Raw genomic sequence first — 25,194 nt, forward strand, 5'->3', positions numbered from 1 at the left:
CTGACATCCTTGAACTGTTGACTTACACCCTACCATCGCTTCTTCACTACTGTGACTTGAAACGTTGGAAGTCGGACATTGAAACGTCTCATTGGAAGTTATCCCGACCTACCTCTACGAATACACAGCACGGGTCGTTAGATTATGGAATATTTGTTGTAAAATTCTTAGAACATTCAGTGACTGGTAGTGCCCCATTTGTAATAACTCAGGATAAGATGACTGACTATAGGATGCAATTGGCATGTCAATTGTGGACGAACACTCCATATTATTGACGTACATGTATATTATGTATGTTGTATATATTATTGATGCAATTTTACTAACATGTTATTTAAATTGTTAGTGTAGAACTACCATGAATATAGAAGATTCATTCATGAATAGCCAACAAGTTAAATTAAACTTATAAAAGGAAGAGTGAGATAAGCGAGACATCTGAAAGGATTCATGAATAAACAAACTAGACGATCGTTTATAGTCTCTACACGTTCGCTTAGTAACAATAGACAATTGCTCACAAACACCCCGCGATCCCTTACAAGATACTACATGATCGCTTACTAACTACTACACGATCGCTTACCAAAATCTATACTATCACTTAACTCTGCTACACGATCGCTTAGTAGAAGTAGACGATGAGCGGCACACTACACAATTGTTTATCAAATGCTAAATGATCATTTATAAGTTTTACACGATCGCTAACAAATACTAGACGATCGCTTACAAACTCCTACACGATCACTTATAATTTATTACACGATCACTTACAGATTACAACACAATCACTTATAGATTACAACACGATCACAGGGCTCTGCTACACGATCGCTTAAAAGAAGTAAATGATAATTATTAATTACACTTATAAAAGGAAGAGCGAGATACACGAGAGCGAGATACGCGAGATGGGCTTACAAAATACTTTGTGATCGCTTACGAACTCCTACACGATCGCTTATAATTTATTACACGATCGCTTATAGGTTACAACATGATCGCTTACCAACTACTGCATGATTACAGGGCTCCGCTATACGATCGCTTAGAAGAAGTAAACGATAATCATTAATTACACTTATAAAAGGGAGAGCGAGATACGCGAGATGGGCTTACAAAGTAATTCGCGATCGCTTACAAACTCCTACACGATCGATTATACTTTATTACATGATCGCTTACAGATTACAATACGATCGCTTACAGATTACAACACGATCGCTTATCAACTACTACACAATCACAGGGCTCTGCTACACAATTGCTTAAAAGAAGTAAATGATAATCATTAATTACGCTTATAAAAGGGAGAGCGAGATACGTGAGATGAGCTTTTTTATCCAAATAAAAATGCTAATTTTATTTTATTTTTACAATCACTCAATTTTGATTCGGAACTTCTTTTTAAAAAATCTATTTTAGGCTCTAAATTTTAAACATAAAAATTATAATTTAAGCCAATTAACTTTCAAAAATATTTATTTTGTTTATATAAGTATAAGAGTTCAATTTTTAACATGTTTGGTTAATTTTCTACGCTTACAGATTACAACACAATCACTTACCAACTACTACACGATCACAGGGCTCCGCTACACGATCGCTTAGAAGAAGTAAACGATAATCATTAATTACACTTATAAAAGGGAGAGCGAGATGGGCGAGAACGAGATACGCGAGAGCGAGACGTTTCCAGAATGGTTCACAAATAGCCAATAATTTAATAACATTTATAAAAGGGAGAGCGAGATATTTGAAGAGATTCAAGAATAGACAAACTCTAGTAATTAAACTTATAAGCGAGATATTTTAAAAGCGATTACAAGTGATAGCAAGATTAGCGAGAGCGAGACGTTTCCTGAATGGTTCATGAATAGCCAACAATTTAATTAACATTTGAAGAGAGATGTGAATAGACAAGTGGCACATAGAAAATTATAATTTTGAGGATTAAAGTGACACATAGAATGTTATAGTTTTGAGGATACGTGAATAGACAAGTGGCACATAGACAATTACATAGACAAGTGGCACATAGACAATTACAAAGACAAGTGGCACATAGACAATTACAATCGACCGACATTTGAATAATTTGTATTAGAATCAATAGGTCGCCTAGACGTCAGCAGTTCACTACAGTTTTGCCAATTATGCCCATAGTTCCCATACCTACCGCGTTGTTCTCCTCTTGATGGTATTCTTTGTACTCTTCGTCGCCCGACCTGTACCACTCTTCTAGGAGGTGCAATATGCTTTTTCACATATTCCGGAGGTCTCTTCTATTCAGATATGTGTCCAAGTGGATTTACAGGATCTGCATAAGAAGCCATGAGGATGTCAACGCTATAGAATGGACTGCATAAACCATGGATGGGGATATTTCGTTCTCGCGCAGCCACAATCACATGCGAACATGGGATACTGAGTGAGTCAAATTCTTTGCATGTGCATTCCTTCGTATGGAGGTTTACAATATCGTCCAATTGATTGTCCCACACATGGATCCTATAACAGTCAATCGACTCAACTCGATATCGTCTGCCTTTGTCACACTCAATTGCTAATCAGTTTTCACAGTAGTCCGAGTGTGACGTCGTTCGAGATGCCCAATAATTTCTCCGTTCATAAAACCATGACTGGATGAGGCCTCGAATGTGTTCCAACAAGCACATTATGGGCAATTGTCGATATTCTTTGGTCAATGAATTGAAACACTCTGCACTATTGGACGCCATGTTATTGTATCTTCGTTCTGTTTGGTAAACACGCGCCCACCTTTCAAGACCAATATCCTCTAAATATTTCGATACTGCACCATTTTGAAAAGTACGTAGTTGGTCCCAGTGTGCTTGGAATCTGACATGCGAAATGCCCTGGCTGCATTTTTGAATATCCCAATAATCGTGCTATCTTTAAAGTTGGAAAGAATATTATTTTCTAAGTGGTAGGTGCACAATTCATGAAATGTTGTGGGAAAAACTGCACGAATGACATTGTCAATAGATACCAATCGATCGAATACAAACACCAAGTTAGGGGGTTCTCCAATGGCACACTTCAAGTTCGACATAAACCACTTCCAAGCTCGATCAGTTTCATTGTCCACTATGGCATATGCTGGTGATAAACTTGGTTGTTGCCATCCATGGAAACACCGACCAACATGGTCCCTTTGTATTTTCCTTTCAGATGCGATCCATCAACAATTATCTCAGGCCGACAACTTGAAAAACCTCTAATACAAGGTCCTAATGCCATAAACATGTACTTGAAATGGACATTATTTTCAAGTTCGATTTCAAACCTTGTACCTAGATTCTCCATCTTTAACGCTTCACCATATGTATTTAAAACAGCATACGACTCTTCTGAAGTACCCTTGGCTAGAGCATAAGTAGTTTCCCTTGCACGCCACGCCTTATCATAACTTATGTTTACGCCGTACTCTTTTCTCATATCCTCGACGATGTGACAAGGTTTATAAACATGTCCTATGCCTGTAAACTTGTCTTTGATTAGTTCATCAACTACCGTAGTTGTTGCTTGTCTATGGTCATGATTAAAATTTCAATAGAACATGTGTGCGACCGCATATACTTTATGATCTTAAATATGTCACACCCTGGAATTTTAACTGCACGAAGGCTCCACTTACAATTATCCTCTATACATTTAACAGTAAACAAAGACTTAGTTAACTTCCTTACTTTATATTCAAAATTATTGTTTATGCACAAAATAGACAATCTCATTTTTAAATCACTCTTACTCAAAAAAATTTAACCAATTTCAACATCTGTCTCAGATGAAGAGGTGTTAGGCATAATCAATTCCCCTCTACAACATGAAGACATAGAATTTAATCTTGCTGATCTCTTAGTAACAGTCACTGCAGGTCTATGCACCTCTGAAGGACCACAGTCCATAGAATTTAATCCTACTGATCTTTCATTATCGATCACGAAAGGATCATGCTCTTCTGAAGGACCACAATCCATAAAATTCAAACCTGCTGATCTCTCATTACCAGGCACAAGTCTATTACATTGAGTTTCTCTTTCCAAGTCTACTGCACGAATGCTGTCATTGTCTATTGATAATATTGATGGTTGAGTGTTCATAGACAATAGAATATCACCCTCTTTTCGATTAAGCTCATATGATGCCTCGTATTATCTGTCTACACCTATACCATCATCACTCATATTCACATTTTCGTCGTGGTATGATTTAGTGTTACATATAGTTGAACTGTAGAAAGATCGTCTTGGCAAAGAAGGAAGTAAACATCACCGTCATTCCGTATGTACTATGGAGGAGCTTCAAAGTCAAGCTTATATTTAACTCTCATAACAACATCAAACTCTGAGCAACTTACATTTTCAATCTTGTAAATTTGAGCTTTAAGTTCTTCGTACTTCAAGGTAATAGGCACAACGATTCCTGTTAGCTCGCTTCCAACATACAAATTTCGGTTCTCATCCTAATGACCTCCGTATCGAATTAGTACACATTGTGTCATCCTACAAAGCAATAGAAAATTTTTTATTAAGCAGATAGTAATACACATGGATCTCTCTCGCTGTCGCTCCCACGTGCTCTCGCTCTCGTGCCTCTCGCTGTCGCTCAATGTCGCTCTCTCCACCTTTCTCTTTGTCCCTCTTTCTCACACTCCTTTCATTATGCTATTTTACAATGTCTATTTGCGTACCTGTTTTGAGACCACGTTTCTATAAACACTAATGAGACCAAGTTTAAGAAAAGTATGTTCCGTTCTGAAAAACCCGTTCTGAAAACTCCGTTTGGTTCCGAAAAACTCCGTTCTGGAAAACCTCGTTCAATAAATCTCCGTTCAACAAAATGACAGTTCAAATAAAGTTTAAATTTTAAAGAATACACCATTTTGCTATGTGTTTAAGTTGTAGAAAAATTTCGTGAAAATTGTCAAATTAATCGTACAGTGACAAACAATTACATCACGATGGAAGATGAACAGATAGAGAGAGCGAGATTAGAGAAGTGAGAGCGAGACGGTTATCAGGGGCAATTTCTGTAATCTCATCCCATGATGACGTAAGCAAAGGGTCAATTGACATTATTTTTTAAAAAATGGATGTTTGACATTTTGGACCCAGAAATTGGATTATCCATATAAATTTCCCCATGAAGTTCACATTTTTAAACGTTTGTTTGTTTTAGTCTTCTTTTCTTCGTAAACGCGAGTTGAATCTTGATTAGCAGAGCTCTGCAAATTATTGGAAGGGATTTGATAAAACGTTGAATCTAATTTACATTGATCCTTATCTAGCACTTCATTCATCAATATCTCAATTGGGTATTCTCAAATCACAACCGAACTCCATTCTTTGATTTCTGGTTCGATTCTATCGAAATCTGATGCTAACTCTTACACTTTCACATTCTCTCCAACCATTTATCCCTCGCAACCTTCATTTTCCTCTTCAAAACTGCGAAACTGAACGAGAAGCAAAGCAACTCCACGCTCTCTCGCTCAAAGCAGGCTCTTTGAATCACCCTTCAGTATCTTCTCGTCTTTTGGCTCTCTATGCAGATCCCAGAATCAACAATCTCGAATATGCTCAGTCCCTTTTCGACTGGATTCAAAAACCCACTTTGGTTTCTTGGAATTTGCTCATCAAGTGCTACATCGAGGACCAACGTTCAAATGATGCCATTGCGTTGTTCTGCAAATTTCTCTGTGAGTTCTTGCCTGATTCTTTTACATTGCCTTGCGTCCTAAAGGGTTGTTCTCGATTGGGTGCACTACAGGAAGGGAAACAGATTCATGGGTTGGTATTGAAAATTGGGTTTGGTGTGGATAAGTTTGTTTTGAGTAGTTTAGTTAGTATGTATGCTAAATGTGGTGAGATTGAGCTGTGTAGGAAAGTGTTTGATCGAATGGAAGATAGAGATATAGTATCATGGAATTCTTTGATTGATGGATATGCTAGATGTGGTGAAATTGAACTGGCACTGAAGTTGATTGAAGAAATGCCAGAGAAAGATTCTATTTCATGGACTATTCTGGTTGATGGTCTTTCGAAAAGCGGGAAGCTCGAGGCTGCTAGAGACGTGTTTGATCAAATGCCTACTCGAAATTCTGTATCTTGGAATGCTATGATTAATGGCTACATGAAAGCTGGGGAGTTTAACACCGCACGGGAATTATTCGATCAGATGCCAGAGAGAAACCTCGTTACATGGAATTCAATGATCTCGGGATATGAGCTGAACAAGCAGTTTACACAAGCCTTGAAGCTGTTGGAGGCCATGTTGAGAGAAGATATATCACCCAATTATGTTACTATCCTCGGAGCTCTCTCTGCAGCTTCAGGATTGGTCAGTCTTGGTAAGGGAAGATGGGTTCATTCCTATATAGTGAAAAATGGTTTCAGAACAGAGGGTGTGCTCGGCACGTCGCTGATAGAAATGTACTCCAAGTGTGGCAGCGTTAGGAGTGCCCTCGGAGTTTTTCAGTCTATACCTGAAAAGAAATTAGGGCATTGGACGGCTATAATTGTAGGCTTGGGAATGCATGGGTTGGTAGAGCAAACTCTTGAGCTATTTGATGAAATGTGCAGAACTGGATTGCAGCCTCATGCTATTACTTTTATTGGAGTGTTGAATGCTTGCAGTCATGCAGGATTTGCAGAAGATGCACACCGGTACTTTAAAATGATGACGGATGATTATGGAATCAAGCCTTCTATCGAACACTATGGTTGCTTGATCGATGTTCTGTGTCGAGCTGGATATCTTGAAGAGGCAAAGGATACCATTGAGAGAATGCCCATGAAAGCAAACAAAGTAATTTGGATGAGTCTACTAAGTGGTTCAAGGAAACACGGAAACATAAGAATGGGGGAATATGCAGCTCATCATCTGATTGATTTAGCACCGGATACTACTGGATGTTATGTTATTCTTTCGAACATGTATGCCGCAGCTGGCTTGTGGGAAAAAGTTTGTCAAGTAAGAGAAATGATGAAGAAAAAAGGAATCAGAAAGGATCCAGGATGCAGTTCCATTGAGCATCAAGGTTCAGTTCATGAATTCATTGTGGGAGATAAGTCGCATCCTCAAACCAAAGAGATATACATCAAACTGTGTGAGATGAAAGAGAAATTAAGTTCAGCGGGACATGTTCCCGACACTACTCAAGTTCTGTTATGCCTTGAAGAGGATAATAAGAAAGAAGCAGAACTTGAAACCCATAGTGAGAGGTTGGCTATAGCTTTTGGTCTTCTTAATATCAATCATGGAAGTCCTATTCGCATCATAAAGAATCTTCGTATTTGCAACGATTGCCATGCTGTGACTAAACTTGTTTCTCATATTTATAACCGTGAGATCATTATCAGAGATGGTAGTCGATTCCATCACTTTAAAAGTGGATCTTGTTCTTGTAAAGATTTTTGGTGACTTCATCTCTTCTTAGTTGCTGGTAAATCTTTTCTTCCTGCTTGAGCAACTAGCATCGTGTTCATCTAATCCTTGTCCTCATGATTCCAGGTAAATTCTACCATTGCAAGTAGATATTTCTTGGAAGCTATACGAGGTTATCAGTTTGGTATAGAAGTTTCATAGTTTTAGTTTCTTTATGTCTCAAACAAAACAAAGGAAAATCCTTCCTTGTGATTTTGAAACTCTTCGTCAACCTCTTATCTTTCCTATGGATCAATCAATTTGTATATTTTTTGAAACCTGTAAATAGTATGTGCCATCTGCCGAGACGCATGCTGAATTCTATATGTGAAAACAACAACAAAGCACAGAGAACTTTGAACTTTAATGATACAAATTTAATTGTAGGAAGTTTCTACTAGAGAAATTACATCAACATGAGATTTTCAGGAAGAGTGAGATGCTTAAGTGTGGTAAAACAGAGAGTTGTTTCCTACAGGTTTCTTCATTTTCCGGGGACGAAGTTGGTGGCGTAAGCCCATGCATTGTTGGCAACAGGATCTGCAACATGGTCAAAGAGATTCTCAATAGGACCCTTTCCAGTGACGATAGCCTGGACAAAGAATCCGAACATGGAGAACATTGCCAGCCTTCCATTCTTTAGTTCCTTCACCTTCAACTCAGCAAATGCATCTGGGTCATCTGCCAATCCGAGTGGGTCAAAGGCACCTCCTGGGTAAATTGGGTCCAGTCCTTCACCAAGGGGACCACCACCAACCCGGTAACCTTCAACAAAGCCCATGAGCACAACCTGGCATGCCCAGATTGCAAGGATACTCTGAGCATGGATGAGGTTTGGGTTGCCAAGGTAATCTAGACCACCCTCAGAGAAGATCTGAGAACCAGCCTTGAACCAAACCGATTCACCAAACTGGACGCCATTCTTTGCAAGGATTTCTGGGAAGACACAACCTAATGCACCAAGCATCGCCCATCGGGAGTGGATCACCTCAAGCTCACGGTTCTTCGCAAAAGTCTCGGGATCTGCTGATAGACCGGCTGTGTCCCATCCATAGTCACCAGGGAACTCTCCAGTCAGGTAAGATGGTGTTTGTTCAGAGAATGGTCCCAAGTATTTTGGGCGATCTGGTCCGTACCTGATATGTCAAGAAAACATGCGATTTCAATTTGAAATGAAACTTAAAATATGTGTTCTTAGAATCACTAATACATGAAAATTTACTTCCCAATTGGATGAATCTTCCTACTTAAATGTGCTCACAATTCGATTCAGTAAATGTTTAAACAACTTTTTAATGGACTGTGCTGAATGAACTGATCTTTTTTATTTTAACTCATCATGCCCACTACAGGAAAACACCAGACAATTACTGCACAAGGTAAAAATGGTCCAAGAGACAACCTAGAGCATGAAAATGCAGAAGAAACCATCAAGGTACTAATTTTTTAACAGTTCTAAACTTCCTTTGATCCTGATACAGAGAAGAGACCTATACAAACAGCCACAATTAACTGCTATAGGGAAAATGGAAGGAACATTACCATATGCTTTGTGGAGCACTCTTGACTGTCCGCCGCATGGTGAAGCGGCCGCCACCGACAGCACCGACCCTTCGGACAAGCTCATTGGATTGCTTCAAGGCAGCCTGGCCAGTGAAGGCGGACTGTTGGATGGCAGAGGTGGCCATAAGTGTGTGAAGCTTTCTTAGAAGTTTGATGCAATGTCAAAGGAGAGGGCTGAAGTCTGGTTTTAGACGAGGATGATAGTAGTGGAAATGGAGGTTATATTGGGGATGGAATGATATAATGGATTAGGATTGCTACAAGTCAGCAGCATCCTATTGGTCCTTCTGCTTAAACCCAGATTTTCATGCAGATTATTTATGGCCTATTGTTAAGCCACGTGGCATCCAAGATATTGGTGGGGTCATCCACATAGCCACAAGTTTCTGTTGTACTAAATCAGCTACTCTTAATGGGCCGAGTGAACCAATGAGACTTGAAAGCCCAATACTCTGTTGAAATGGGCCAACTGACCTTTAGACTTTCTGTTACATGTAATTACAATTCTATCATATTTTTGTAATGTAAATACATAAGTAATTTTAACTCTTCCAAAATTACTTTTAAATATGTTTTATATATTGAGAAACAAATATCTAAGGCCTGTTTGATTTATATTTTTATGATTTACAAAATTCTGAAAATAGAAAATAATGTTGTATTTCATGTTTTCATACATGTATTTGGTAGTAGATTTAAAAATTGGATTTTAATTTAAACAATGGTCTAAAATACGTTTAATATTATATTTATAAATCATAAAATTAGTTACAATTATCCATTAAATATTAGTCGACGATAAACTATTATTAATTTATTTATGAACATATTTTATATTAAAAAATTTAGATAATTATTATTTTGTAATATTATATAATTTACAATACATTGCAGAATATATATTTTAATTTTAAAAATGAATCGAGTTTATAATATGATAATGTATTTCTAAATGTTCTTATGTTATTTAATATAATTATGTATTTTAAAATTTAAACTTCAAAATTTGGATACAACGAAAACATGAAAATGATTAGTACTGTTTTAGTCACAAAATTCGAGAACAATTATTAAAAAATTTGCCAAACACATATTTGTTGAGTTTAATGAATCTGAAAACATAAAAGAAAATCTAGATTGCCAACTAAACAAATCTTTAGCTTTCATAGTGAGAAAAAATGCAAATGTGATTTGACGCTACTACAAAAATTGTATTACTTGACGTTTTTTCATAGTCAAGTATTAGTGTTACTTGACGTTTTTAAAAATGTCAACTAATCCAGTGTCAAAAATAAGAGAAATTTTTTTATTGGCTAAAAGTATCAAGCTGTAATTTACTTGATATCGTCAAGTATATGGGAGTTCTTGATTTATTTTAAGTGTTGAGTATCTAAATTCTTGACATTTATTGACATTTATTATGGTCCAAGTTTTTCATAACTTGATAGTCTTTACTTGTCAAATGTAATTTATTTTTAACACCTAAAAACTAGCAAACTTAAAGAATACTTGACACGATTTGCTTGTCAAGCTTTTTTTTTTAATTTATTAAAATTATACTATTAGAATAATATGGTTTTTGTAATAGCGCGTTAATCTCATGTAATTTGATCTTATACTTGGATAAATGTTCTAAAATTTACAGAAAACTTAAATAACTATTAAAATGTCTACCTTTTGTACCATAGTTTTTTGTTTCTTATGAATTTAAAAAAAAAAAAAAAAAAAAAAAAAAAAAAAAAAAAGGAAAAAGATGCGTGTTCAATGAATTATAAAATTGTAATGTAAAATTAACATGGGTTTCAAATAAAAATGAGATTAAAGCTAGATATTAGCAATTTGATTTAATAGAGTTCTACATTACTTTTTGTGAAAATTAGTGAATGAATTGCAAAACTTATCCAATAAGGTTTGCAATTCTTCCACTAATTGAATTATAAAATACAATTATATGAAACAGAAAATTCATGGTGAAAATAGATAGGCTACATCAAGAAAAAATCATCAAATACACCAAAGAATTTATTTTATTTATTCAAGAGTGTAAAAATACAAGAAATAAACCCTCCATTTACAGGCCAGCATGAGCATGGCAACTTGACTTCTGTCAGAATCCCTCACCCTACTCTTGTTTAACTAACCTAGGTAAACAAAACAACACAAAACCATCATAATGTTCAATGAAGGACAAAGTGAAAGAATATGTAAGAAGCCCATCCAAGTGCCAATGCTAAAAGGAAACAAATAATCCATTGCACTGCACTTAGTTTCACACCATTAACAATGGTTCCATCAAACTCAATAACCATCACCTGCACAGCCAATACACTCACCACAGAAATCATAACCCAAAGAATGTGCAGCACAACATGAAAAACAGCTACTTCATTTGTTACCAATCCCATAGTGATAGCACCAAGAAGATTTGCTATTTGGCAAAGAATGAAAGTATTGAAAATCATTGTATTTCTCACATCTTCCTCCATATGAGGCATAATCTTCTGTCCCAAATACTCCAGCATCAAGAAAACAAGAGCTTGACATAGAACATGGATCACAATCTTCTTCAGAATAACTCTAGTTATCAAAGATTGCTCCCTATCGCTGCCTCCAACTCGGTTTCGAACTTCCGCATCATTCAATTCCATTACCATCATCAGGCTACCAAGAAGACACATAATCAAAGTCACCCATATAAGGTGAAATGTGGTTATGGGAGATTTTCCAGAGACCATGGTGCAGATCAAATTTATTAGAAGCCCAGAGATTAGAGCAGTGAGTTGAACTTGATAGAATTTTTGAATGTTGAGGTAATAGCTTCTGCCATATTTTAGTGTATGGTTCAAGGATGTAACATCTTCACAACTGAGATCAGAAACCAGTCTAGATACTTTAGTACTTCTGTTTTCTTGTACAATCCCAATATCAGCTTCTATTAAAGTTGGAACATCTCCTGATGTCAAACCTCCTAATAAAGCAACAGTTTCTCCCTTAGCTTTCAATTCTTTTACTAAGAGAAGCTTGTCTTCAGAGGTTGCCTTCCCCATAACAGTAATTGACTTCATTAGCTCATTTTTCTCCATTCCATCAATCTTCATTATTTCCCTAAATCTTTCACCTTCAATCTCCTGTTTGTTGGGGTCATATTGAACTCCAAGACCATCAGTCATGTTTATGGCCACAGAAAGCTCATCTTCTGATGTTAATATGATTCTTACACCAATATTTTCAAGATCTTTCAAGGCAAGTAGTATTTTTTCATGCGAGAACTTAAGACCCATTAACCCAAGCAGCTTTAACTCCCCTTCAAACACCTGGTGATCATTTGTCTGTTTACAAGCAAATGCAATGGGTCTTAAACCCCTTTCTTCCATTTCTCTGACCATTTTTTGAAAGACATCTTTTCTGTTTTCTATGTCATGAATTCTGCCTCTGATATCATAGTAATTTGAGCACATATTCAGAAGAGTTGATGCATTCCCATAAAAATGGTCATGAAAAAGATTTGCTTCAGTATCTCCTATACTTTTGTTCCTCAACACTCCAATGCCCTTTTCTGAGCTCAAAAATTTATGATCAATAAAGTCAAACCTCTGATCAGGAGATTCTTTATTGATTTTCAATCCTGATTTTTCCCAGAAATTGAGCAGATTATTCCTTAAAAGAACAGAAGTGTTGGGATCAAGGCATAAAACTCTGGCTGCTACCTCAAAGCCTTGATGAATATCAGGATGAAATTCCATACCAGGGTTGATCTTCTCTTCTCCAACAAAAAGCTCTCTAACCTCTACCTCGTGAAACGAAAACTCAGCAGTGACGTCAATACAGATTACAGAAACAAGGCCTAAAGTTCCACAAGCTGAGAGATTCCTACATTTTACTTTGTGAGATCTTCTCATCCTTTCTCTCCATAAAGAGAGGGAAATAGTGATTGCAAGAGGCATCCCATGCTGTATTCCTATTATCATGGTTAAGAGAACAGTTGCCACTAAGGAAACTCTGAACTTCCCAAACTCAAAGGACATCCTTTCAAAGGCATTTGCTACAAAGCCCACCGTTAATTTCCCCTTACTTTCAGGCTTATCATTGTAGTAATCATCATGCTTATGCTTTTCACATAGGAGACGGGTTAGAACAACAAGCAGCAGCATCAAAGACACTACAAGAGAGAACTTTTCAATAAATTCATACGGTTTGTTGATCCTAGATTGGAACAACGTCTCCTGTGAAGGATGAACAATCACATCAAGCAGCCCTTTTCGAAAAGCCGTGTCGTGATCGATAGACACCGCAATCATCTCTCCTTTGCCATATTCAACCACAGAACCAGAAAACAGAAATGGATTTCGATGAGGGTCAATGTGGGAGTTGATAGCTTCATCCAGAATCAGATTTTCACCTTTTATTAGCAACCCATCTGCAGGAACACGATCACCTTTCTTCAAATGGATAATCTCTCCCTCCTTAACATCAAATACCGAGACCCCTTGGAGTATTTCATGTCTTTTCACGGTCACTTCCACGTTGTTCTTAATCTTCAAAAGCTTCTTCTCCTGTCTTTTTTTCTGGTAAAAGCTTGACACCGAAGGGACAATTACAAGTAGGAAAACTGCAAGGAGTATCCCAACACCATCGTGCCATCCATGTTCAAGTCCCTGTTCTAAAGATCCAATGGCAAAAGACAAATCAGCAGCAATTACCAAGACCAAGATTGTGCAGCTGTTTAAGGAGTTGTACAAACAAGACCAAAATCCTTTTACAAACAGGATGAATGAGCCCCAGAATCCCAGCCCATGAACTGTTTGTGCTAAATCCCCAACCACACCAATCTGTATTAAAGAGAAACTAAATTCAATCACCAAACCAAACAAAAGCAGCAAAAAGAAACGATTACTTTGATAGATTGACCTAAAAAATTCAGCCAAAATAATATTTGATCTCGTTTTTAAAATAAGTTTTATAACCCTATTCAAACTTTAGTTTAATATTTACTTTTCTTCCCCCTCTCTCAACTCTTTCTTCCTCCCCTTTCTGCGATGATAACGGCCACATCTAGTGGAGTTGTTTCTTCTTCCTCAGGTAACGCTCGGTATTCTTTCAGATGTCGTACGACCCAAGTTCAGATTAGAAAGCTTTGTTTTGAAAAGACTATCAAATTTCATTTTGTCACAAAAAGTTTGGGTATTCGTACAAAAATTTCCAAGAAAAGAAATTGGTTACCGGTGGTTCCGATTCCGACTGCAGAAATGAGACAGCCTCCTGTACACCGCCGAAATCGTTTAGTGCTTCTAAATTCTTCTCTTTAACAAGCCGCTTAAGACGCTGCTTCTTAATTTCGCTTTCGGATTCTGAAGAGATTATGTTAATGACCGTATGAAGTGACGCCGGGGATCTGGTTCTGTTGAGGCAGAGTACGAAGCGTATGCTTAAAACAAGTTGCCTGAACTTGACGCCGGCCGGTTTGTATGAAGTGCCGACGTCGGAAACAACCAGAAGCGGCTGAGCACCACCATCATCAGTTCCTTGAAACATTGTTTTGATTCTACTGGAAAATCTCACGAATGGAAGAATATATTTATAGGCGTTCCTCGAACTATTTATAATAAATTACAATATAACAACTTTTCAAAAGAATTAAAATATTATAATCATGCTATTTTGAAAATGTAAAAAAAAAAAAAAAAAAAACAAAACAAAACAAAACGAAACGAAAAAATAGCAACATTAAAAAAAAAAAAAAAAGTGTGAGAGAAGTAAAACGGCCAATGCGCCTTAAGGACTTGAGGGACACTCACTAGTCAAAACAAAGAAAATCACACCTCATCCACCAAACATAAAATCATTTTTTTTCCTCCTGTCCCAATAAATTTAAAAAACGAGGTTTTTTTTTTTTTTAAACCACTTTTTTTTTTCATAAATTTTAAAGAATAGGTGCATTTAATTATTCATTTTAGATAGACCAATTTAATCCTTTAATTTTTAAGAATGAATTTAAGAGGCCTCGTTATTTTAAAAAATTATTAAATTTAAATAAAAAATTGATTAAATAGTGAGTTCGCAAGATGAGTTAAAAAAAAATATTTTAAAATAGGGACAATTACAATTTTAATTAAAAAAAAAATTGAAAATCGAGCACGTATCCCTAGGTTTTGTTTTTTTACAAACATGTCAAAAATCTTTTACTTGAAAATTTTATTGTTATCTTATTTCTATGTGATTGTCACACCTGTAATTACAAAAAAGTTGAAGTCAAAAATTTTTAAAATGTATTTATCATACAGTGCAATTTCCCTTAAAAATATTTTTCTCATCTCTATTCTCTCTCCTCCCTCTCCCCTCAAATAGTTCCCCTCTTTCTGTCTTTTATTAGAATTAAAAGTTTTTTTTTTAAATAGAAAACCTGGAAAAAAGAAAGGAACATCTTTCAAATTTTTATAAAATCTATACCATTTATAAATATTTTATGGAATGTCTTTAGAAGTAAAAAAAAGGTATTTGTATTTCTTTTTCCATTGTTTGCTCTACTTCAATGTAGACAGAAAGAAAACAATTCACAATTCACTTTTCTTTCTCTCTCTAGAATCACACTCCTTAATTGAGGGGAGAGAAAGAAGAGATAAGAAAAATATTTTTAAATAATTTATTTTCTAATTTATCTTGTCACCTCACCATTTAATCATTTTTTTTTTAAATTTAATGATCTTTTTTCAATGGAATGACCTTTTAAACTCGTTCTAAAAAATCGAGAACAACTAAATTGACTAATTTAAAATATAAAGGATTAAATATACCTATTATTTAAAATTCAAGTATCAAAAAAAATATATTTTTTAATTTTATTCTTATAAAAGGTTTTAAAAAATAAGAGAAATTTTTATAAATAGAAAAATAAAAAAAAAATATTTACACTTTATAGCAAAAAGTTCTAAAAGTATTTTATACTTTTGGAATTTTTTACTATAAAATGTTAAATATTTTTTATATTGAAACAGGTCCCTCAAAATAATTGTATATGAATTTCACTTTTAAAAAATTGTATATTAAATTTAATAGTATGTTTTCTTATAAAAAGTTATTAATAAATAGATAAACCCAAGTACCAAAATATTTTTCTCTTTTTTATTCTTATAAAAGGTTTCAAAACAATTGTATATTAATTTCACTTTTAAAAAATTGTATATTAAATTTAATAGTATGCTTTTTTTAAAAAAAAAAAAAAAGTTATTAATAAATTGATAAACTCAATTCTCAAAAAAAAAAAAAAAAAAAAAGGTTTCATTCATTGGTTGCCTTTAAATAGAACCATTAATAACTAATAACTAACCATTAAAGTGAGACTATAATAGGAATGCCTTTGAAAATGAAAGGTAAAATAGAATGATGAAAATTCTCCACCCATAACTTTCTTTATAGTATTAAATTTTTATTGATACGTCGAGATTTTTATGTTCCTATAAATTTGACATCGACATGTGAGTGAATCGATATTTCTATTGCATCGTAGAAAAATTCGTGAAATATAAAAAATTAAGCAAAAAAAATGTCATTAATGTAGATATAATATAAATTGTGACGTTCTAAAGATGTAAGATAAAATCCGTCTTATTCTTTTTTATTTTTGATTTAAAAATAAATAATAAGCAATGAGGGGATTTTGGAATATATATATATTTGTGGGCGGAGAAGGAGAAAAGTTCCCACTAACCGAGTAACTTGCAAACCAGCGCTTAGTCCTCTTTTTCTTTTTTTCTTTTTCCACCCCACCCCGCCCCCCTTTTTTTCGATATTTTCTCTCCTCTTTTAATTTTTTAATTTTTCAATTTTTCAATTTTCCTCTTCCGAAAGGGACACGAGGAGAGATCGAGATCAGAGAGAAAACACACAGCCACGTGACAGTGACAGCACGCTTTTACTCTATGGGTTCCACACTTTTTTTTTTTTTTAACCATTATTTATCCAACTATAGTTTTTATTTATTTACGTTTTCGTTTTTTTATTTTTATTTTTATTTTTATTTTTCAAAATTATAAATTTTTTTTATTTCTTTTGAATTCTCAACCAAATTTCAAAAATAAAAAATAAGTTTTTAAAAGTCTTTTTTTCAAATATTGGCTTGCTTTTTAAACTAATAGTAAAAAGTAGATAACTATGGAAGAAATTTAAAGGAATAAGTAATGTCTGTAATCTTAATTTTTAAAAATAAAAATAAAAAAATCAAATGATTACCAAACAATACTTTATTTTTTAATCATGTAAAATACATTTGCAAATGATTCATTTACTTATGACAGCATGTCTTTGGGTTCGCCTCTTATGCCTATGCCTATGTCTATGATGCCTTTGTGCACTTCTATCCCAATAGAAAGGACTGAGTGGGCCCAATAGACTATATTCATATTTTCCTTTCATGTTTTTCAGGATAAAGACTGGCATATGACCGTGACCTGGTCATTTGGATGGATTATTGCTTCCGCACTTAGGTTTCATGTACTAGAATCTGGTTTAGGAGTCAGACATTTTACAATCTTATGAAATATTCATTGATTTTATTTATTAATTTATTTAATTGTTATTTATTTTAAAGTTGGATTAGGGGTATCCCGGACAGTATTTTTTTAGGTTTTCTCTTCTTTGCTTATTTGAGCATAACTTAATTAAATAAAAATTTTATCTCTTTTATTTTTTTAATTTATTCTTTGAGAAAATGTATTGCCAAGCCTATGCGTCCTAGAAACATACTAAAAATTTGGATCGTTACATAAATAATAGACATGTTAACTTGTTTAAAAATCATAAAATATTTATTTACTAATTTAAATTCATTTTTAAAAATTTTTTTATATAATTTTTCTTAAAATATCCATTGACATCGTCATTTTATCAATATTTTCATCGAAATTTCTGTAAAATTATGACCTCGATATTTTCATTGAAATCGACATTTTAAACCTTGATTATAGACTAGTTTTTATAATTAACTAGCTGATGAAATTCTCTAATTGTTGGTGAGTTCATGATAAAGTTATATAATTCTATGTAGATGTAGGTCATATACATTCCCGTTATTTCTCATAGTTTAAAGTCCCAATAAATGGAACAATCAACCCTTCATATAATCATAGTATTAAATTTTCGTCGAAATGTCGATATTTCTACATTTCTATGGGTTCGACATCGACATTAGGTATAAATTGATATTTTTATTATATCGTAGAAAAACCCATGAAACATAAAAAATAATCATCAAAATACCATAAATATAAATATAATATAAATAATAGATATATTAACTTATTTGAAAATTATATAATGTTTATTTATTAATTTAAATTTGTTTTTTTTATAATTTTTCCAAAAATATTCATAAAAATCAATATCTTATTGATATTTCCATCAAGATTTCCATAAAAATTAAGACCACGATATATTTATCCACATCAGCATTGACATTTTAAATATGGCATGTAATTAATGCAAATTTTGGTAATATATATATTTTTTTTTGGACAGATTTGATTGTGGTCTATAAATATTGTTGTGTTTTGTGAAATTGATAGTGGGGCAGAATTTTAAGGTAGGTTAAAAGAAATTATTATAAAATAGTTAAAATCATATTTGTCATTTTCAAAATGAGTTTAATTGTTTAAAATCAATTTGAGTGTATGAAAGATACATTTGGAAGTGTAAAATTAAATATTGAATTGATTTTGAGTGATTAAATGCTCGTTTCGAAGTAATTCTAAACATAAAAAAATAATTTTAATAATTTCAAAATTATTTGTAAATATGTACTTTTAGTGGTTTTAGCCAAACACAAAGTTTGAGATTAATGTCTATTTGATTCCTAAAATTAAAAAAAAAAAAAAAAAAAAAAAAAAAAAAAAAAAACATTTTCTGCCTCTAAAGTTTTAAAAATAGTTGCAAATAGTCCGTGTGGTTAGTTGATTAATGCTCCATAAATCTTTTTCTTTTCTCCAATATTTAATAATAATAATAATAACAATAATAAATAATCATTTCACACCCATTAGTTAACTGGCTTCAAGAATCTTTTAGAATCATTTTATTTATTTTAAGACTCAAAAGTGTTTATTTTGAAATTTTAAAAACTAAATAAATATCAACTTCAAATTAAAGGTATAAAAAAAGGTTTATTTTACTATTTTACTTTCGAACTCAAAGTAGTAAATAGCTTAGATTCGGATAAATTATAATATTTCTATTACTACAAAAGAATAAATGGATATTAAATAAAATGATGGTACAAGGGTGTTTTTCTGTTTTTCTAAGCTAAAACAGATCATTATTCTTGTACATTACAAATGGGAAAAGGAATGAAAATATGAAACTTACAACTCAAAAAACATAAACTATGCATATTGCACTAAAAACTGAACTGCACAGTTTCTTCTGAATGCTATAAAAACAAATGGAAACCAAATGAAATTGAGAATACAAACATCAAAGCTGCAAAGAACAACAGTGTAATGTTGAAATCAACATACTCAAATTCAGTGAGCAAAGTGGCAAGTACTGGCAAGAATTTGTTCTTGGCCCATTCAACTGTCAAAGGCAGTGATGCAAAAATGCAACAAATGCCCCAATTAACAGCATTTAGTTTAACACCATTGACAATCTTTCCAGCAAACTCAATCACCATCACTTGCACAGTCAATACACCCACCAAAGAAATCCCAAACCATTGGCTTTGCAGCATAGCCTTAAACACTTCTACCCACTTTGTTACCAATCCCATTGCAGCCATCAAATTGAAGATCTGCCAAAGAATGAAAGTATTAAAAATCATTGTATGCCTCACATCCTCCTCCATTTGGGGCATTATCTTCTGTCCTAAATACTCTAGCACCAAGAAAACAAGAGCTTGACATAGGACATGAATCGCAATCTTCTTCAGAATGAATCTAGATATCAGAGATTGGTTCCTATCGCGACCTCGAACACGGTTTCGGACTTCCTCATCATTCAATTTCATTACCATCATCAGGCTGCCAAGAAGGCATATAATAAAAGTCACCCATATAAGGTGTATTGCAGTTATGGGAGATTTTCCAGAAACTATGTTGCAGACCAAGAGTATTAGCAGCCCAGAGACTGAGGTAGTAAACTGAATCTGGTAGAATTTTCTAATATTAAGGTAAATGCATCTACCACATTTCAGTATTTCGTTCAAGGATGGAGTCGGCGCAATAGTGATATCGGAAGCTGTTCGACATACTTCAGTGCTCCAATTTTCATCTGTGATCCCTACATCAGCTTCCCTCAAAGTTGGAGCATCACTTGTTGTCCAACCTCCTAAGAAAGCAACAACATGACCACTAGCTTTCAATTCTTGTAGTAAGAGAAGCTTGTCTTCAGGAGTGGCCTTCCCCATGAGAGTTATTGATTTTATCAGCTCATCTTTCTCTATTTCAGTACTGTTCATTGTTTTCCTAAATTCCTCACCTTCAATCACCTGGTGGGAACCACACTGAATTCCAAAATCAACTGCCATGGCTGTTGCTGCAGAAAGTTCACCTTCTGATGTTAATATGATCCTTACACCAACATCTTTGAGATCTTTCAAAGTCATTTTTATTTTTTGAAGTGAGTACTTGAGACCCACAAATCCCAGCAACTTCAACCCTCCTTCAAAATGCTGGTGGTGAGTTGTCTGTTTACAAGCAAAGGCAATAGGCCTTAATCCTTTAGTCTTCATATCACTGATCACTTTCACAAAGAAATCTCTCTGATTTTCCATGTCATGTATTCTCCCACTGATATCATAGTACTGAGAACACATATTCAAAACAGTTGGTGCATCCCCATTGAAGTGCAAATGAAGATTTGCTTCAAAGTTCCCACTTTTTCTCATCAACACTCCAATACTCTTTTTTGAACTGAAAAATTTAGGATCAACAATGTCAAGATTCTGATCAAGAGATTGTATATTGATTTTCAATCCTGAATAATCCCAGAAACAGACCAGATTACTCCATAAATCAACAGAAATGTTGGAATAAAAACGTAAAACTCTGGCTGCTAGCTCAAAAACTTCAAGAAAATCAGGATGAAATTCCATACCAGGATAGATCTTTTCTTCCCCAATCCAAAACTCATCAACCTCTATCTCGTCACATGATAGCCCACCAGCACTAGTGATGTCAATACAAACTACTGAAACAAGGCCCAAAGTTCCACAAGCTGACAGATTCTGAGACCTCCCTCCATAAGATCTTCTAATCTTTTCTCCCCACCAAAAGAGGGAAACTGAGATTGAAAAAGGTATCCCATGTTGTATTCCTATTACCATGGCCAAGAGAGCCGTTAACAAGAAAGAAACTTCCCACCTAAACTTAAGAAACATTCCTTCTAAAACATTCTCTATGATTCCCACTGTGACTTTCCCCTTGGTTGCAACCTTATCATTGTAGTATTTGTCATGTTTTCCAGATAAAAGACGTGAAAGAGTTACAATGAGAATAGTTACAGACAACATAAGAGAGAACATTCCTACAAATTCATATGGTTTGTTAATAAGAGATTGAAAGAACGTTTCCTCTGAAGGATGCGAAGTCGCATCGATCAACGCCTTTCCAAAAGCTATATCAGCACCAGTAGATACAGCAATCATGACCCCATGACCATATTCAACCACAGAACCGCAAAATAGGAATGGATTTTGATTAGGGTCAATTTTTTGGTTTATAAAATCATCTACGAGCAGATATTTGCCTCTTATCATCAACCCATCTGCAGGAATACGATCACCCTTCTTCAGATGTATTATGTCTCCCTCCTTGATATCAGAAACAGAGACATTATGTCTTAAATCGCCTCTTTCCACAATCACTTCCAACTTGCTCTTAATCTTTTGCGCCTTCTCCTCTACTCTTCCCCGGTAAAAGTCGAAAACCGAAGGGAAAAATATAAGTAGGAAAACTGCAATGAGTATCCCCAAACCATCATGCCATCCATGTTTACCTTGTTCCAATGACTCAATTGCAAGAGTCAAACCAGCAGCGACTAATAGCAGCATTATGCTATAGCTGTTCAGGGACAGCCATAAAGAGTGCCAGAACTCGTTTGAAAATAAAAATATAGAATCCCAAAAGCGTCGATCAGGAGCTGAGGCAACTAATAGTTCCATTAAGCCATCATTTGCTGTTCCCTATAGACGCAAGTAACTAAATTCAAACTCCAAAACACATAATCACAAATCACAATTTCAGTATCATTTACAATTAGATTAAAGAACCTTTAATTAGGAGAAGCATAATTCAAATGCCAAAGCCTCATTCCAAAAACACTGAATCAAAAATCACAAACCACAATTGTATGTTTGGAAAAAGTTACAATATGACAACCATTTAAAGTAGTTTTTTTTAAAAAAAGAGAAATACTTGAAATCAATTTTTAGAAGTGTTTTAGCACCTCCCTCCACCAGCCACCATCGAAAACCTATTCCAGACAATCATCTCCAACGACATCCACCTCCACTGACCATCACCAGTGGCCACCACCGACGCCAACTACAAGAAGCACCACCAATGAACACCATTGGCAACCTAGTCCAGCAAAATTTTGACAACCATAACAAATGGACACCACTGATGGCCTCTGATGACGACCACCACCAATTTTGGTGGTCACCTACATGACCAACTTTGGTGACCATCACTAGTGGCCACCACCAAAGGCCAACTCCGACAACCATCACTCCAATTTCACGGCCACCTCCAATGATCGACTCTAGCGACCACCGGCAACCAACTTAATTCAAATTAATCACAAGAATTATAATTCAAATTCCAAACAAAGCCTGGGTCCAAAAATACACGTCACAATTTCACTATCATTTACAATCACAGTACCCTTAAATCATGAGAAACAAAATTGAATTCCAAAAACACATGAATATAAATCACAAATCACAACTTCACAACTTCACTACCATTTACAATTACAGAACCCTTTAATCACGAGAAACAAACTTCAAATTCCAAGCAATCGTAATTGAGAACAAGAAGCAGGAACAAGATATTGATCAAAGTTACCTGGGACTCGGAAGGCAAAAATGTGGCCTCCGCCTCGTGAAGACCGCCAAAATCGCATAGTGCCTTAAAATCCTTATGTTTAACAATCCACTTAAGTCTCTGCTTCTTCATTTCCCTTTCATCTTCCTCATTTATTTCAACAGCTGTGAATGATTGGGTAGAGGAGGTTCTAGCAACAACCAAAAGTGGTCGAAATCCATCATCAAATTCAGAAGCAGCAACTTCGTCATTGTTTCCCTGAGACATTGTACTGAACTCTACTGAAAACAAAAACAAGAATTAGGTAAAAACTATCAAATGCAAACGATCAAACAAGAAATGTATCGATCAAAATTGCGAAGAAAATTAAAGAATCGTGCTACTTACTTGAAACTTAATTCTTGAACGAAAAACAACAATAAAACAGAGATTGAAAACTAACCAAATGCAAGATCGTTTATACTTCGAGAAGCAATTGAATTTATAGAAAAAAAGAGTTGAAACAATTACACTTAATTCCTTCCGCTGCAAGTTACAGATTTCTGACTTTCTTCCCTCCATTTGTTTTTTAATTCAGTGATGACTGACTTCTAAGTTCTATCTTCTGCCGTCCTTTTTTCTATATATATTTTTTAATATGTACTTTAGCTCTTTTACATTTCATTAAATTTTAAATTAGTTGCCTGATTTAGCTTGAAATTGATCTTTCAAATTTTCAAATTAGTTTTTTTTTTTTCAGTATGATCCAAATTTTGGGAGAAAAATGTGGTTTGCCTGTTTTTTGAAAATGATTTTATTTTAACCTTTTGTTGACCAAGCTAAAAGCATCTCACTCTCATTCTCTTTCCTCTATTGCTTCCTTTCTTCACTCACATATCACTCTCTTTTCTCTCGTTGTCTCACTCTCGCTCTTGCACTCTAGTTACGTCGGAATTGGTTGAATTATTGTCCTCTCCCATGATCAGAACTATTCATGTGGATTTATCGGAATTGGTGCTTGGTTTTGCCGAAATTGACCGCATTCAAGAAGGAAAAGAAGGAAATAGAAAAGAAAAAAGGATAGAAATTTTGAAGAAATAACAAATTCGTATCTTCACTTGTCTATCACATCCGCAGAAGATTGATTAACATTGTTTTTAAAAAAAAGTGGGTCATTTTTCATGTTGGGCCTCTAAAATAGGTCATTTATGCAATTTTCTTGAGGATGAAGTTTTTTTTTTTTTAAATGTTGTCTTTTTATCACATAGATGTATTTATGTTTTTTTAGTACAATAAGAGATAGGAGGATTTGAACTTCAAACATTTTGGTAGTTAATATATTCGTATAGTAGTTGAGCTATACTCATTTTAGTAGATGTGTGTTGTGTTTTCTTAAACCTTAATAAGAGTTTACATGATATGTCTTAAATCATTGTAAATTTTAACTACATGATAAAATAATTAAATATTAAGATTAATTGATAAATACATTATTGATAACCCCAATCAAAATGTCAGATGTTCAAATTTTCACCACAATATATTATTAAACTAAAATTAATAATCACACAATTAAAAAATTTACGATATTTCACTAAAAACTATATCGCATAGAATAATCACCAAACAATACAAATATTAATTATTAGTAAAGAAAAAATTTTAAAGAATTAAAATAATAGGAAATGAATTGAGAAATGTAGAATGACGATTTAAACTTTCAAGAAATGGATGCTTTTGTTTAGACGTTGGATTATATTATATGGCGAAAAAGAAAAGAAGAAGAAGAAGAAAATAATAGTAATAATACTAATAATAATAATAGGGGTTGGAAATCGTCAAATAAATCATGCATGGACTATGGAAATTAAATCAACCATAATATCGAAATGATTAATTAAATAGTTAAGACATTCCAATTTCAATGGGACTCGACCGATGGTCCCCACGTGATTGTGAACCACGTGCCATAATAAAAAATTATTATTATTATTATTATTATTATTATTATTATTATTTAGTTGAGAAACACATATATTTATATATTTATTCTACGATAGCCATTAAATAAAAATGGCATAAAATATTATCTTCGTAACTAAATGTTTAAAAATAATTTTCGTAAGTTCAATAAATATTAATACAAGTTCTTATTATTGTA

General features: G+C 34.1%; 3 protein-coding genes, 1 long non-coding RNA gene and 1 pseudogene across 6 annotated transcripts; 2 read left to right on the forward strand and 3 right to left on the reverse strand.

Annotated features, from left to right (window-relative positions):
- The first annotated feature begins 5,230 nt into the window (after positions 1–5,230).
- Positions 5,231–7,673, forward strand: LOC120077836 (pentatricopeptide repeat-containing protein At5g48910 pseudogene; annotated as a pseudogene). Its single transcript, XR_016529654.1, has one exon. The product of XR_016529654.1 is annotated as a pentatricopeptide repeat-containing protein At5g48910 pseudogene (transcript).
- Positions 7,674–7,813: 140 nt separating this feature from the next.
- Positions 7,814–9,200, reverse strand: LOC120077838 (chlorophyll a-b binding protein 151, chloroplastic). The gene is made up of 2 exons (XM_039031904.2): positions 9,001–9,200; positions 7,814–8,594 (listed from the first exon to the last, which is right to left on the reverse strand). The coding sequence occupies exons 1-2, from the start codon at positions 9,144–9,146 to the stop codon at positions 7,943–7,945; spliced, it is 798 nt and encodes a 265-aa protein (XP_038887832.1). The 5' UTR covers positions 9,147–9,200; the 3' UTR covers positions 7,814–7,942.
- Positions 8,755–9,214, forward strand: LOC150036272 (uncharacterized). Its single transcript, XR_016529655.1, has 2 exons — positions 8,755–8,893; positions 8,980–9,214. It is a non-coding gene; the product is annotated as an uncharacterized LOC150036272 (long non-coding RNA).
- A 1,816-nt stretch (positions 9,215–11,030) lies between these two features.
- Positions 11,031–14,767, reverse strand: LOC120078491 (calcium-transporting ATPase 12, plasma membrane-type-like). Its single transcript, XM_039032763.2, has 2 exons — positions 14,242–14,767; positions 11,031–13,850 (listed from the first exon to the last, which is right to left on the reverse strand). Exons 1-2 carry the CDS (start codon positions 14,551–14,553, stop codon positions 11,199–11,201), a joined length of 2,964 nt encoding a protein of 987 aa, XP_038888691.1. The 5' UTR covers positions 14,554–14,767; the 3' UTR covers positions 11,031–11,198.
- Positions 14,768–19,219: 4,452 nt separating this feature from the next.
- LOC120078490 (putative calcium-transporting ATPase 13, plasma membrane-type) lies at positions 19,220–23,695 on the reverse strand. 2 transcript variants are annotated; one of them, XM_090313765.1, is made up of 3 exons: positions 23,565–23,695; positions 23,076–23,335; positions 19,220–22,189 (listed from the first exon to the last, which is right to left on the reverse strand). In XM_090313765.1, the coding sequence occupies exons 2-3, from the start codon at positions 23,319–23,321 to the stop codon at positions 19,439–19,441; spliced, it is 2,997 nt and encodes a 998-aa protein (XP_090169891.1). In that variant the 5' UTR covers positions 23,322–23,335; positions 23,565–23,695; the 3' UTR covers positions 19,220–19,438. The 2 variants fall into 2 exon arrangements, with proteins under 2 accessions (XP_090169891.1, XP_090169892.1); XM_090313766.1 differs by lacking the exon at positions 23,565–23,695 and adding an exon at positions 23,442–23,513.
- Positions 23,696–25,194: the final 1,499 nt, after the last annotated feature.

This window comes from Benincasa hispida, chromosome 5 (assembly GCF_027475165.1).
Source record: "Benincasa hispida cultivar pf3 chromosome 5, pf3_genome.v1.1, whole genome shotgun sequence".
NCBI lineage: Eukaryota > Viridiplantae > Streptophyta > Magnoliopsida > Cucurbitales > Cucurbitaceae > Benincasa > Benincasa hispida.

Excerpts from the sequence above, each read along its gene's own strand:
- LOC120078490 (XM_090313765.1), bottom strand. The coding sequence starts at position 23,321 with ATGTCTCAGGGAAACAATGACGAAGTTGCTGCTTCTGAATTTGATGAT. Across the intron at positions 22,190-23,075 it reads TTTTGCCTTCCGAGTCCCAG|GGAACAGCAAATGATGGCTT; the intron begins GTAACTTTGATC and ends TTGCGTCTATAG.
- LOC120078491 (XM_039032763.2), bottom strand. The coding sequence starts at position 14,553 with ATGTTTCAAGGAACTGATGATGGTGGTGCTCAGCCGCTTCTGGTTGTT. Across the intron at positions 13,851-14,241 it reads AGTCGGAATCGGAACCACCG|ATTGGTGTGGTTGGGGATTT; the intron begins GTAACCAATTTC and ends TCTTTAATACAG.
- LOC120077838 (XM_039031904.2), bottom strand. The coding sequence starts at position 9,146 with ATGGCCACCTCTGCCATCCAACAGTCCGCCTTCACTGGCCAGGCTGCC. Across the intron at positions 8,595-9,000 it reads AGTGCTCCACAAAGCATATG|GTACGGACCAGATCGCCCAA; the intron begins GTAATGTTCCTT and ends TTGACATATCAG.